This window comes from Prionailurus viverrinus, chromosome E3 (genome assembly GCF_022837055.1).
Source record: "Prionailurus viverrinus isolate Anna chromosome E3, UM_Priviv_1.0, whole genome shotgun sequence".
In the NCBI taxonomy this organism is placed as follows: domain Eukaryota; kingdom Metazoa; phylum Chordata; class Mammalia; order Carnivora; family Felidae; genus Prionailurus; species Prionailurus viverrinus.
In genome coordinates, this window is record NC_062576.1 from 32597132 (window position 1) to 32611835 (window position 14704).

The following is a 14704-nucleotide window of genomic DNA, read 5'->3' on the forward strand; positions in this document are numbered from 1 at the left end:
ATCTGTAAGAGCCCAAACCTTGAAACAGCCCAAAGTGCCTACCTTTGGTGCACAGCTAAACAAATGTGGGTATGTCCCTACCATGGGATATATTCAGCAATAAAAAGGAACACCCTACTGATACAGATAACAACTTGGATGAATCTCAAAAGCATTATGCTGAGTGGGGAAAAAAACGCCAAACTCCTAAGGTCAAGCGCCATATGATTTTATTTACCTAACATTCTCAAAATGACCAGTTATAAAGATGAAGAACAACTCAGCTGCTGTCTGGGTCTGGGACGATGGAGGAAGGAGAGGTAGCCCAAGGGAGGTGTTTCTGGTGGTCGAACAGTTGTGTATTTTGGTGGTGGTGGTGGTAACACAAACCTACAGCTTCAAGGAGATGTCCGAACTAGATACATGCCTTCGACCACTGTCAATGTCTGGGTTTGGATATTGTGCTCTCATTACCGAAGATGTGGCCACTGGAAGAAGCCGAATGTAAGATACACGGGACCTCCCGGCCCTATCTTTGAACCTTCTTCTGAAAATCTGTCATTAGCTCAAAACAAAACCTTTTAAATGGTACACACCAAGCCCAGATCATGTTAGAGGCAAGTTGAAATAATTTACTGTAACACTTCCAGAATAGGAAAAGGAAACCTTTCTATCCCCAACTCATGTTAATGAAGTAGTAAGATATGAACACACGGCAAGGACAAGGACAATACAGGAAGAAAAAGAAAAGACCAACTTCACACTTGAATATAGAGGTTACTAATGTATTAATAAACTAAACAATCTCTGGAATCCAAGGATGGTCTTTAAGAATAATGTACTAAAGAAATTTAGGTAATTCAGGACTCTTCTAGTGAGATACCTAATAATGCATTGGAAACATCTTTTTTAATGTTTCACAGAGAGAGAATCCCAAGCAGATGCCACCCTCAGCACAGAGCCTGATGCAGGGCTCGATTTCATGACTCTGGGATCGTGACCTGAGCCACAATCAGAAGTCAGACGCTCACCCGACTGGGCTACCTAGGCACCCCTGGAAACATCCTGATCAAAATGCAGAGGAAAACACGGCCCAAGAACAGACACTCAGATCAACGGAACAGAAAAGAGAACCCAGAAATGGACCCACAAACGTATGGCCTACGCATCTTTGAGAAAGCAGGAAAGAATATCCAGTGGAATAAAGACAGTCTCTCCAGCATGTGGTGCTGGGAAAACTGGACAGTGACATGTAGAAGAATGAACCTGGACCACTTTCTTACACTGTACACAAAAATGAACTCAAAATGGATGAAAGACCTCAATGTAAGACAGGAAGGCATCAAAATCCTCAAGGAGAAAGCAGGCCAAAACCTCTTTGATGTTGGCCGCAGCAACTTCTTACTCAACACATCTCCAGAGGCAAGGGAAACAAAAGCAAAAATGAACTACTGGGACCTCATCAAAATAAAAACTTCTGCACAGCTAAGGAAACAGCAAAACTAAAAGGCAACCGACGGAATGGGAGAAGATATGTGCAAATGACATATCAGATAAAGGAGTTAGTATGCAATATCTATTAAGAACTTATCAAAGTCAATGCCCAAAAAACAAATAATCCAGTGAAGAAATGAGCAAAAGACATGAATAGACACTTCTCCAAGGAAGACATCCAGATGGCCAACCGACACATGAAAAATTCTTTAACATCACTCATCCTCAGGCAAATGCAAATCAAAACCACAATGAGATACCACCTCACACCTGTCAGAAGGGCTCACATCAACAACTCAGGCAACAAGAGATGTTGGCGAGGATGCGGAGAAAGAGGATCTCTTTTGCACTGCTGGTAAGAATACAAGCTGGTGCAGCCACGCCAGAAAACAGTATGGAGGGTCCTCAAAACGCTAAAAACAGAACTACCCTACCACCCAGCAATGGCACTACTAGGCATTTATCCACAGGATACAGGTGTGCTGTTTCGAAGGGACACGTGCACCCCCATGTTTATAGCAGCACTATCCACAATAGCCAAGGGATGGAGAGACCCCAAATGTCCACCGATGGATGGATGGATGGATAAAGCAAATGTGGTATATACGTACAACAGAGTATTATTCGGCAATCAAAAAGTGTAAAATCTTGCCATTTGCAACTACGTGGATGGAACTGGAGGGTACTATGCTAAGGGAAATTAGAGAAAGACAAATACCATATGACTTCACTCATATGAGGACTTTAAGGGACAAAGCAGATGAACATAAGGGAAGGGAAACAATAATATAAAAACAGGGACGGGGACAAAACACGAGACTCTTAAACATGGAGAACAAACAGAGGGTTACTGGAGGGGCTGTGGGAGGGGGGCTGGGCTAAATGGGTAAGGGGCACTAAGGAATCTACTCCTGAAATCATTGTTGCACTATACGCTAATTTGGATGTAAATTTTTAAAAATAAAAAAATTAAAAAAGAATGCAGAGGAAAACAGACGGCACACTGGCAAGACGGCAGGCCAGGAAGCCAAGACCTTCAGTCCCCCAGGAGAACACCAAACGTGTAATAAAATGACCCCAAGTAGCTTTGTGGGAACTCTAGAAGCAGCAGCAACCACAGGAGTGCCTGAGCAAGAAAAAGCTCCACTCAGAACCGTAGGGAATCCCATGCATGGTGTTTTTGCTTGCCTGTCACAGTAAGGTTTCAAGTAAAGCCAACCAATTCATCCCTCAGGATGCAAGAGAAAGTGTGGAACTTGGTGACAACGTTCTGACTTGCCTGGGGGCCGCCAGAGGCACAGGCTTCGGTCTCTTCTGGCTCAGAGTGCTGATGACCGTAATGGCAGAGTCTGGGTGTGGGGTTGAGGTTGCTGAGAGCAGTCACGGGTGCGTATGTGAGAGTCCACAGACCGGCGGGTGGCCAGGGGCCAGATTACGGCAGAGGAATTCAATGTATCTAGACCCCTGAGAAGAAGCAGGGGGGAGGCTGCTGGGGAAATTTAGACCTTTAAAGGCAGCTGCGTATATTGGGGATGGGAACTTAAAATACCCACAGGCCCAGAGAAGATAAAGCCCCCCCTAAAAATGTTTGAGAGAACCCTGAGCCTTTCTATCCGGCTGGTTCGTGAAGGTCTTCCCCGGGCCCAGGGACAGTCTGCAAAGACTGGGAGAGGCGGACGCCTTTTCAAATGCCCAGTTTCAACGAAAGATGACGAGACACACAAAGAAACGGGGAGGCAGGGCCCATTCACAGGAATACCGTCAACCTCCAGAAACCAACTCTCAAGAAAAACTGGCCTCAGACTTGAAAACAACAGTCCTGGATCTGCTGTCAGCTGAGGAAAAGAGGAGCAGATGACTAAACGGAATTACGAAAACAACAACTAAGCAAAAGGAGAATGTTGACAAAGACAAATTGTAATAAGGAACCAAATTCTGGAGCTGAAAAATCCAGTAATTGACTTTACGCCATCTGCCAGCCAGTCACTCTAGATTTCAGGACACCCATAGGTTGAAAGCCAAAGAATAGAAAAAGATAGTCTATATAAATAATGACCAAAATAGAGCAGGGATGGCTATGCAGGTATCAGACAAGTAGAATTTAAGGGGGAAAAAAAAAAGCTGTTGCAAGAGATAGGAGAGGCCATTAATCCTTTTATCGACGCATAATTCACCAAGAGGATCTAACAATTACAAGTATATATGCACCAGACATCAGAGCTTCTAAAAATCTGAAGCAAACATGGACAGAAGTGAAGGGAGAAAACAGCCACTCTTAAGAGTCCTTCAACCCTCCCCCATCCACCCACTTTCAACTCACACATAGAACATTGGAACACACATGGAACACAGAGAGCATTCTCCAGAATAGACCGTCAGTTAAGCCACAAAATACGTGCAGTGTTAATACAGTTTTGAAAACTGAAACCACACAATATATCTTTTACCAATCACAGTGAAAACAAATTCCTAAGAAGCACAACTAAAAATAGGTGGAAAATAGGAAAAATCAAAAATTGTGCAAAATTCAACAACACACTGTGAAACAATGGGTCAAAGAAACCGCAAGGCAAATTAGCAAATATATTTTTACTTTTTATTTATTTTGAGAGAGAGCAGGACACAGGCAGAGAGAAAGGGAGAGAGAGCCTGTGCAGAGCTTGATGTGAGGCTTAAACCCACGAATGGCAAGCTCCTAACATGAGCCAAAGTCAGATGCTTAAATGACTGAGCCACCCAGGTGCCGCAAATTAGCAAATCTCTTGAGACAAGTGAAAAGTAAAATAAAACACACCAAAACCATCAGATTTAGAGAAAGCAGTGCCAAAAAGAAAATGTACATTCTTTTCCTGTAAATGCTTAAATGAAAAAAGATGGTAAATCAACAACTAACTTACTCTTTTCCTGTAAATGCTTAAATGAAAAAAGATGCTAAATCAACAACTAACTTTATACATTAAGGAAGTAAAAATAAAGAAATAAAATAAACTGAACCCAAAACTAACAGTAGGAAATCACAAATGTTAGAACAGAGATAAACGAAACAGAGAATACAGAGAAAATTAATGTAACAAAACATTTTTTAAAGATCAACAAAACTGACAACACATAAGCCAGATTGGCTAACAAAAAAAAAAAAAAAAAAAAAAAGTACTCAACTAAAATCAGAAATGAAATACAGAACATTGCAACCAGTTTTTACAAAAATCAAAGGGATTTTAGGAATATGAACAATCGTATGACAAACTGGACAACAAAGATGAATAAATTCCTCGAAGTATATGGTTTGCCAAGATTGAGTCATGAAGGAATAGAAATCTGAACAGACCGGGAGCCTGAGTGGCTCAGTTGGTTAAGCATCCAACTTTAGCTCAGGTCATGATCTCATGGTTTGTGAGTTTGAGCCCAGCATCTGGCTCCGTGCTGACAGCTCAGAGCCTGGAGCCTGCTTCTGATTCTGTGTCTCCCTCTCTGTCTGCCCCTCCCCTGATCATGATCTGTCTCTGTCTCAAAAATAAAAAAGCATTAAGACAAATTAAAAAAAAGTCTGAACAGACCTATAACTAGCAAGAATATTGAAATAGTAATCAAAAACCTCCTCACAAAGAAAGAAAAAAAGGCCCAGGACCAGAAGGCTTCACTGGTGAATTCTACCAAACATTTAAAGAATTAAAAACAGTCCTCCGCAAGCTCTCCAAAAATTGAAGGGGGAACATCTCCACATCCATTCTATGAGGTCAGCATTACTTCTACACCAAAGCCAGATAAAGACACTGCAAGAAACAAACTACAGGGGTGTCTGGGTGGCTCAACTGGGTTAAGTGTCCAACTTCTGCTCAGGTCATGATCTCACGGTTTGTGAATTTGAACCCCATGATGGGCTACTTGATGACAGCTCAGAGCCTGCAGTTCAGATTTGGAGTCTCCCTCTCTCTCAAAATAAATATTTAAAAAATTAAAAAAAAATAAGTGACAGACCAATATCCCTGATGAATATAAATGCAAAATCCTCAAAAATAAATAAATAAATAAATAAATAAATAAAAATACTACCAAACAGAATTCAAGAGTGTATCGAAAGGACTATACACCCAACCAAGTGGGATTTATTCCTGAAATACAAGAAAGGTTCAACACAGAAAAATTATTCAATTTAATACACCACAGTAACAGAATGAAGGACAGAAACCACATGATCATCTCAGCTGATATAGAGAAAACATTTGAACAAAAATTTAATATCCTTTCACGACAAAAACAACAAACAGACTAAAAGGAAACTACTTCAACTAATAAAGGGTATACATGAAAAGCCCATAGATTACATTTTTTTTTTTTAATGTTTCTATTTGAGAGAGAGGGAGACTGTGAGCAGGGGAGAGACAGGGAGACAGAGGATCCAAAGCAGCCTCTGCACCGACATCAGAGGTCCCAATGTGGGGCTCAAACCCACAAACTGCAAGATCACAACCTGAGCCAAAATTGGAAGCCCACCAACTGAGCCACCCAAGTGCCCCCATAGATAACATATTCAATGGTGAAAGACTAAAAACTTCTCTTCTGAAAGCAAGGATAAGACATCGATGTCTATATTGGCCTCTTCTATTTAATGCAGTAATAGAAGTGCTAGCCAGAGCAATTAGGCAAGAAAAAGAAATAAAAGACATCCAAATTGGAAAGGAAGAAACCATCTCTGTCCTCAGACAAAATGACCATATATATATATATATATATATATATATATATATATATAATATATATTATATACACACACCTATCTATACATATATCCTATGTACCTGGAGAAAACCCTGTAGATGGCACACACACACATACAGTCGCTATTAGAACTAATAAACTTGGCCAAGTGGCAGAATACAAAATCAATACAAAACAATCAGTTATGTTTCTATACACTAAACAAAAGGATATTAAGAAAAGGAAATTTAAAAAATAATTCCATTTACAATAGTATGAAAAAAAAATCAAATACTTAGGAATAAACTCAACCAAGGAGCTGAAAGACCTGTACACTGAAAACTATAAAACATCACTGAAAGAAATTGAAGAAGATACAAATAAATGGCCAAATATCCCATGTTAGTGGGTTGGAATACTTAATAACATTAAGCATAATAACATTAAGATACTACTCAGTGATCTACAGATTTAAAGGAACCCCATCAAAATCGCAATGCCTTTTTTTTTTTTTTTAACAGAAAAGAAGTCCATCCTAAAGTTCATACGGAATCTCAAGGGCCCCCAAATAGCCAAAGCAATCTTGACAAAGAGCCAAGTTAAAGGTCTTGCACTTCCGGGTTTGAAAACAAATCTACAGTAATCACAACAGTGTGGTATTAATCGGTTGAGCGTCCACTTCAGCTCAGGTCATGGTCTCATGGTTTGTGAGTTCAAGCCCCACATCGGGTTTGCTGCTATCAGCCAGGAGCCTGCTTCTGTCCCCCTCTCTCTCTGCCCCTCCCCTGCTCATTCTCTTTCTCTCAAAAACAAACCAAACAAAAAAACAAAAAAAACAACCCAGTATGATGTTAACACAAAGATAGATATACAATGCAATGTAATTGAATAAAGAGCCCAGAAGTAAACCCTTGTATAGGTGGTCAAAGGCCTTTTTACAACAGGGTCCAGACCATTCAGCAGACAAAGTACTGACTTTACATCAAATTGTGGGAGGGGAAATGGCAGAAAGGGCTGTCTGCATCCCAAAGGATGAAGGTGGACCCTTACCTTATACCAGATACAGACATTAGCTCAAAATGGATCAAAAGGCTAAACATAAAAATTGAAACCAGAAAACCCTCAAAAAACAGGGGGAAAGCTTCTCAACATTGGGTTCGTCAGATTTCTTGAATAGGACACCAAAGGCACATGCAATTAAAGACAGCAGGCAAATCGGGCTTCATCAAAATTAAAAACTTTTGTGCACTAAAGGACACCATCAGCAGAATATAAAGGCAACCTATGGAATGGGAGGAAATATTTGCAAATTTTGCCTGATAAGGGGTGACTATCCCGAATATATAAAGAACTCCTGCAAACTCACCACCAACAAAACAACTTGATTTAAAAATGGTCCAGGGCGCCTGGGTGGCTCAGTGAGTTAGGCATCCGACTTCAGCTCAGGTCATGATTTCAGGGCTCGTGGGCTGGAGCCCTACATCGGGCTCTGTGCTGACAGCTCGGATCCTGTTTTGGATCCTGTGTCTCCCTCTCTCTCTGCGCCTCCCCTGCTCATGCTCTGTCTCTAAGATAAATAAAAACATTTTAAAAAAATTTAAAAAGGATCAAAGGAGGGGGACCCGTTTGGCTCAGTCGGTAGGGCATGCCACTCTTGATCTTGGGGTTGTGAGTTTGAGCCCCACCTGGGTGTAGAGATCACTAAAAGTAAATTACAAAACATTAAAAAATGGTCAAGGGACCTGAACAGACATTTCTCCAAAGAAGACACCCAGACGGCCAACAAGCATGTGAGAAGATACACAATGTTACTCGTCTTCAGGGAAATGGGAGTCAAAAGCAGAATGACCTATCACCTGACACCCATTCGGATGGCTACTATTAGAAAAAAAAAAAAAAAAACACAGAAAATAAGTGTTAGCGAGGATGCGGAGAGACACTGGAACCCTCATGCACAGTTGGGAGAAATGCCAAAGTGACACAGCCACTAGGGAAAGCATGATGGTGGTTCCTCAGAAAATGAAACATAGCATCACCACATGATGATACTCCTGGGGTATACACCCCAAAGAATTGCAAGTGGGGACTCCTACAGCTGTCGGTACGTCCGTTATTCACAGCAGCTTCATTCACAGTAGCCGGAAGGTAGAAACAACCCAGATGTCCACGGACAGATGAGCGGATGAGAAAAGGGTGATCCGCTGTCCTTACAAAGGAAGGAAATTCTGCCACCCCCTACACTTGAACCTGGAGGCCGTGAGGCTTAGTGTAAGAAGGCAGTCACAGAGAGACCAAGGTCGTGCGATTCCACTTCTAGGAAACACCTAACATAGTCCAAAGCACAGGGACAAAGTCGAAGCGTGGTTGCCACGGGCTGCTGGGAGGCGGAGTGGGGCACCGTCTAATGGGGACAGAGCTGCAGTTTCGCAGTAAGAAAAAATCCTGGAAGTGGAGGGTGGTGATGGCCACACAACAAGGTGAATGTACCTAACAGGGCTTCACTGTGTGCTTGTACGTGGTGATTAAGAATTTCCTAATTCAAGAACATTTCCTAAGCACCTACTCCATGCTAGACACGGTGACACAACAATAAACAGTGTACTTATAAGCACCGCAATTATAAAAACAACAACAACAATAAAACACACACACACACACACTTGGGGAGTGTGAGTGGCTCAGTCGGTTAAGCACCCAACTCTTCAATTTTGGCTCAGGTCGTGACCTCAGGGTTCGTGAGATCAAGCCCCACGTCGGGCTCTGTGCTGACAGCACGGAGCCTGCTTGGGATTCTCTCTCTCCCTCTGTCTCTGCCCCTCCGACACTTGTCTGAGTGTGCATGCGCTCTCTCTCTCTCTTTCTCTCTCCCTCAAAATAAATGAAGCAACAAAGGACAAAAAAGAACACACTTAAGGAGATAAACTTCTAAAAGCCAGCAGCCACGAACCCACATGAATTGCCGTGGGTTTATGTGACACAGACTGCATGCTTTGGCAGGAAACTAGAAAGTATTCAAAGTATATCCTATTTGGAACAGAACCAAAAATGTAATCTAAATAGAGGACTGAAAAGGCATTTAATAGAATTCTTTAATGTTGGTGTTTTTAAAAAATTCAACAAACGGCGGATAGGCGGGACCTTCCCTGAAGCGGACACTTTGAGGTGTCGGCCATCCAGGCTTTCAACATCACAGTGGGTGGGGACACATCAGAAGCCCTTTGAAGCCAGCAGCCTGCTAAAGATACATTGTTTCTGCCTCTACTGCGTGCTGTATCCACAACCCCATCCTGCTCAGACCACGAAAAGAAATGAAATACAAGAGATCCGCAAGAAACACTTAAAACGCACCTGCTAATGGCCACTTGCCTCGAGAGGGCGCTGCGTGTCTGTCACTCCTAAGTTGAAGACACCCGCTCTTTGGTGGGAGCCGGAGATTCAAGGGGTGAGGCTGCATTTCTCTGCAAGCAGAGGGAAGTCACCCCGAGGTCACCAAATATTCTGGAACCATCCAAAGGCCCCTGCTGCTTTCGTGACCTAGAAACCGCTCTACCCGGGAGTCAGCTCGGGTATCACCCCTTGAACTTCCCCTTGCTCCCCCTTTGCGTTTTAGGTGCATCCCCTGTGCTCCCAAAGCCTAGGGTACTGGGGTTCAGCCCTCCCCCTCTTGGCTGGGAACTTTGGGGTGGGGGTGGGGTGACCAGGTCTTGGTTGTCTGTCACACAGGCGCAGGAGATCACCTAACCATACCTGGTGCTCTTCTCCAAAGGGGTGAGATGTCCTTTTAAAGAAGGCCACTCTGGGCCTGTGACAGGGGCTCCAGCATGACTCCAGGCAACAGAAGGGGCCCCTTGTCCTCTGGGCCCACAGAACAGCCTCCTTTTCTCTTTACAGTTGGAGAGTTTGCCTAAGCCAACACTAGGCTGCCAAAGGTTTCACACCCGTCACCCCCTCATCTTGGCCAAGATTCTTGGCTGAACAGAACCATCACAACGAAATGCCAGGAGGCACAGAGATCACACTGGTCCAGATACAGCCAAGGGGGGCTCGTTGTCCATGATTTCAGAATCCTTCCAGGGACAATAAAGTTTACAATTGGTCTGGACAGTTCTCTACCTTCCTTGATACCTGCACGGCCTTCTAGAAGACAGCCTGAGCCCCTGTCCCACCCCTGGGGGGCCGGGGCGGGGGGTCCATTCCAGCCACTGTTGTTGCCCAAGTTCTTTTTTCACTTGCTTTGTTGCTTGGTCTGAGGCCTCCACCGTGTGAGCCCAGGGCTGCCCTGGGGTCTTCCTACTTTGGGACAAGCATGAGGCTCCTTGAGGTATACAGATGGTCCCAAATCCCTTCATCGCAAGCCTGGGGGGAGAGTGTCCCTCTTTGGGGTAGATCCTGAATCTGGAACTGAATGTTTCAGGGGACACTTGAGAAGGCCTCCCTTTTTGGGGGACTGGTTTCCACAGACATGTGCGAGGGGCACCCAGGCCCCAAGGATACAGCCTTCAAAGCTGTTGACCTTTGGGAAGGCTGATCTGTCCCTTGAATTTTTGACTGAAAAATAAATCTGGCACGATCCCAGAACACATCCATTGGATGGATGGGGCTAATCGTCCATTGGAATGATGGGGTAACTTGGGTGGCTGTGAAATCGACCCACCACTGGGAGGCCCCCTCAAGTCTTCTATCCAAAGGCCTGAGGTCCAGATTCTAAAGCAAAGGGCAAAGCATCAGACAAGAGCTGGGGGGCAACCAGGTCAGATGCCAGATTCCCTTGCCCCAGCCTCCCCACCCGTAAATCCCCAGCACACAGCAGGCGCTCAATCAAGTCCAGAAGAAAAAATACTAGAGGGCTTGAGAGTTTTTTGAAGAACGCGTGAATGGGGCCAGTCCTGCACATTCCCACACACTGGAGAGAAAGGGGAAGGGGCTTCTGATTTGTTGAGCGTGTTGCCATGGGTTACAACGAAAAGACCCCAGAGTCCAGGCACTGCTCTTTGAAAGATGTTCCATCTTTTCTTAGACCTCCCAACAGCCCAGTGACCAATGCACAATCCCACATAAGGGAAGAAGCAGGCTCAGAGAGCCCAGGGGACTTACATGAGGTCATCCAAGCAGCAGACGGCCAGGCTGGTGCAGGTCTGGGCCCGCTGGACCTTCAAGGCTGCCCAGCTTCAGTCATCACCTCCTATGCTTGCAAGAGCGCCATATTGCCTACTTTGAGAGAGTCAATTGAACACTGGCTCCGTCCCAAGCCAGATACGTGATGCTTACTCTCCATTTCCTGGTCCACATTAAAAGGCCCAATGAGCCGTGTCACACACGATCAGAAACACATCCACGACCGTCAGAGGCGGTATGCTAGGCCCTGTCACAGGGATCTCGGCCCAAGAGAAGGAAGGAAAGCAGGAAGGAAGAAGACAGTTCACAGCGGAAAGCCAACTGGTGGAATATGGGGAGTGGTGGGGGGGGGGGCGGGGAGCAGGTCAGAGTCTGCGGCATCGATGATTTGTCACCACGCAAGCTCTTGGTTTCTCCATCTGCTCACAGGATGAGTTACTTTCAGTCCAGGCAGGAAAGTGCAGAAGGTTCCCAACCTGCCTCCCACGCTCTGTCCGCAAAGCGCTTACCAGGAAAACAAGAGTGGTAGGTTGGGCACCAGCCTTGACCTCAAGAGGGAAGCACAGTTCTGCTTTCTCAAGACGGATTTAACGACACCAACACTTTGCCATTTGGGGGGTTGGGCTGGGTGTGCACACACAGGCGTAGAATTTAAAGAAAAAAATGGATGAGACAGGGAATGAGTCCATTAAAGATACAAATAAATAAGGGCACCTGGGTGGTTCAGTCAGTTGAGCATCCAACTTTGGCTCAGGTCATGAGCTCGCATTCGTGGGTTTGAGCCCCACGTCGGGTTCTGTGCTGACAGCTCAGAGCTTGGAGTCTGCTTCGGATTCCGTGCCTCCCTCTCTCTGCCCCTCCCCCTGCTCGTATGCTGTCTCTCAGAAAATAAAACATCTAAAAAGTAAAAAAAAATTTAAAAATGATAAAGATTTGTGCCTCAAGCACATAAAAAGCAAGTCCAGATAAGTCTTTAAAAAACTCAGTCTTGGGGCGCCTGGGTGGCACAGTCGGTTAAGCGTCCGACTTCAGCCAGGTCATGATCTCGCGGTCCGTGAGTTCGAGCCCCGCGTCAGGCTCTGGGCTGATGGCTCAGAGCCTGGAGCCTGTTTCCGATTCTGTGTCTCCCTCTCTCTCTGCCCCTCCCCCGTTCATGCTCTGTCTCTCTCTGTCCCAAAAATAAATAAACATTGAAAAAAAAAAAATTTAAAAAAATAAAAAAAAATAATAATAAAAAAAAAAAAAACACCTCAGTCTTGGTGAAGTGATTTGGTAAAGGACAGAGCAGGCAAAAGAGAGAAGTAAACGGTGTGGAGAACATTTAATTTTGCTGGTAACTAAAGGCAAAAGAGAGTAACGCTTATAACTTCTTAAAAATTTTCTTAAAATTTATTTTGGGAGAGAACAGGGGAAGGGAGCGAAGGGGAGAGAGAGAATCCCAGGCAGGCTCTCGCTGTCCGGGAAGAGCCCAATGTGGGGCTTGAACTCCTGAACCTTCAGATCATGACCTGGGCCGCAATCAAAAGTCAGACACTCAACCGACGGAACCAGCCAGGCACCCCATCATTACAGCTTCATTAGGCTGCAGGGTCGGTATTTAAAGAATAATGTCCAGAACTAGTGAGGCTGTGGACAAAAACAAAGCCCTCAAATCTGGTAACTGGCGGTTTCAACTGGTACCTCAGTAGTGGGTTTCTAACATCCTTCTGAAACCATTCACTCCTGGGGCACCCGGATGGCTCAGTCAGTTAAGCGTCAGGCTCTTGACTTCGGCTCAGGTAATGATCTCACAGTGTGGGATCGAGCCCTGTGTCGGGCTCCACGCTAACAGCACGGAGCCTGCTTAATATCCTCTCTCCCTCTCTCTCTGCCTCTCCCCTACTCGTTCTCTCTCAAAATGAACAGATCAACTTAAAAAAAAAATCAGTAACTAAAACTGCTCATTCCTTTGACCTGATAAGCGCCACTCCCGGGACTTTATCCAAAACCAGGGAGGGAAGGGAAATGAGAATGATTCCCAAGATTCCAAAATAACTTTGTTATTCAAAATGATGAAAACTTATACACCACTAACAGGGCAATGGTCTTTGAAAGTTGTGGTCTGTGACTTTGATACCCTATCTCGAACTCATTTGTCAAGAGGTCCAACGTGAGGCAATATATTAACGTGAAAAAAAAGATGAGCTTCCAAGTACAGCAGGAGGCTGCCTAAGAATCTGCACCAAGAATGACTGCATTTGGACAAGAAGTGGTCAAGGATACAGGAAAATGGAAACAGTTCATATAGGAAGAGTGATCACACCGTAGGGGATTATTTTTTCTTTTAAAGATTCCTTTTGGGGCACCTGGCTGGTTCAGTCAGAAGGGGGTGTAACTCTTGACCTCAGGGTCGTGAGTTCGAGCCCCACACTGGGCGTAGGGATTACCAAAAAATAACAATAACCTTTAAGAAACAAAACAAAAATGCCTTTTGTAATTGGTCTAACGCTAATCGTCCTAGGGACTTTCAAAATTAAAAGGAAGCGAGAGGAGAATGGAGAGGTAACGTTTGAGGCGTATCGGGTCTCGGGAAAGATGAAAACGTTCTGGAAACGGATGGTGGCGATGGCCGTACAAACATTGTGAATGTACCTGACGCCACTGACTTATGCACTTAAAAATGGTAAAAATGCTAAGCTTTAGGAATATGTATCTTACTATCGTAGGAAAGTGGTAAGAAGGAATGAAGAGGGTTGAAGGAATTTTTTCGTTTTCTCCAAGCAAAGGGGTTGGGGGTAGTGGCCACGAGTGACACTTTATAGGGACAGAAGCCTAGCAGGAGGCTGGGAAGGTGGAGAGGGTTAGGGTTAGGAGGGCGGTGGCGGCGTGTGACCCCTTGCTACTTGAAGCCGCTCCCTGTCTTCAGGGAGAATCGCAGGCAAGTCCTTTCTTGGAAGAAACTTCCGTAAGGGAGGGGGGAAAAAATCTCTCGGCTCTATCCATCTTGGGTCCTGAGGCTGGGGCCCCGTAACTTATGCTGGCGAGGGAGACTGGCAAGACGAAAAGGAACAGAAGTTTAGGACCAAGACCATGAAGCATGCACAGGGGAGGGGGCGGGGCACTGGCGTCAGTAACCCAATCTGCATGCGTGTAATATACATGGATGGCGGTGTATACATGCATCTATCAAGAGTGTTCACAGAGGGACACATTTTTAGAGAGATGACCAAGTCAAATGAGGAGGACTGGGAGCTTCCACAGGCGGAAAATTGAGGGAGGGGAAGTCGACGTGGAAACTAATGGTCGCTAAGGGCTGGTGTTTAGCGGGGTTTATTCCGCAGACGCCTCCAGCCCTGTTAGAGAACCAGAGTTCTCCGATTAACCTGCGCCCTTCCCGGCAGGCGGCTGGAGGGGAGGGAGACACCTTTACAGACTGAGT

The 14704-nt window shown here is 44.9% G+C and overlaps 1 protein-coding gene across 1 annotated transcript in view; it reads left to right on the forward strand.

Annotated features, from left to right (window-relative positions):
• Window positions 1-10213, forward strand: part of LOC125154044 (uncharacterized) — a 137628-nt gene extending 127415 nt beyond the window's left edge. The window contains exons 67-68 of the mRNA XM_047837710.1: window positions 6693-6776; window positions 10063-10213. Coding sequence (XP_047693666.1) covers window positions 6693-6776; window positions 10063-10079 — 101 coding nt within the window. The 3' untranslated portion in view covers window positions 10080-10213. The remainder of the gene's footprint in view (window positions 1-6692; window positions 6777-10062) is intronic.
• Window positions 10214-14704: the final 4491 nt, after the last annotated feature.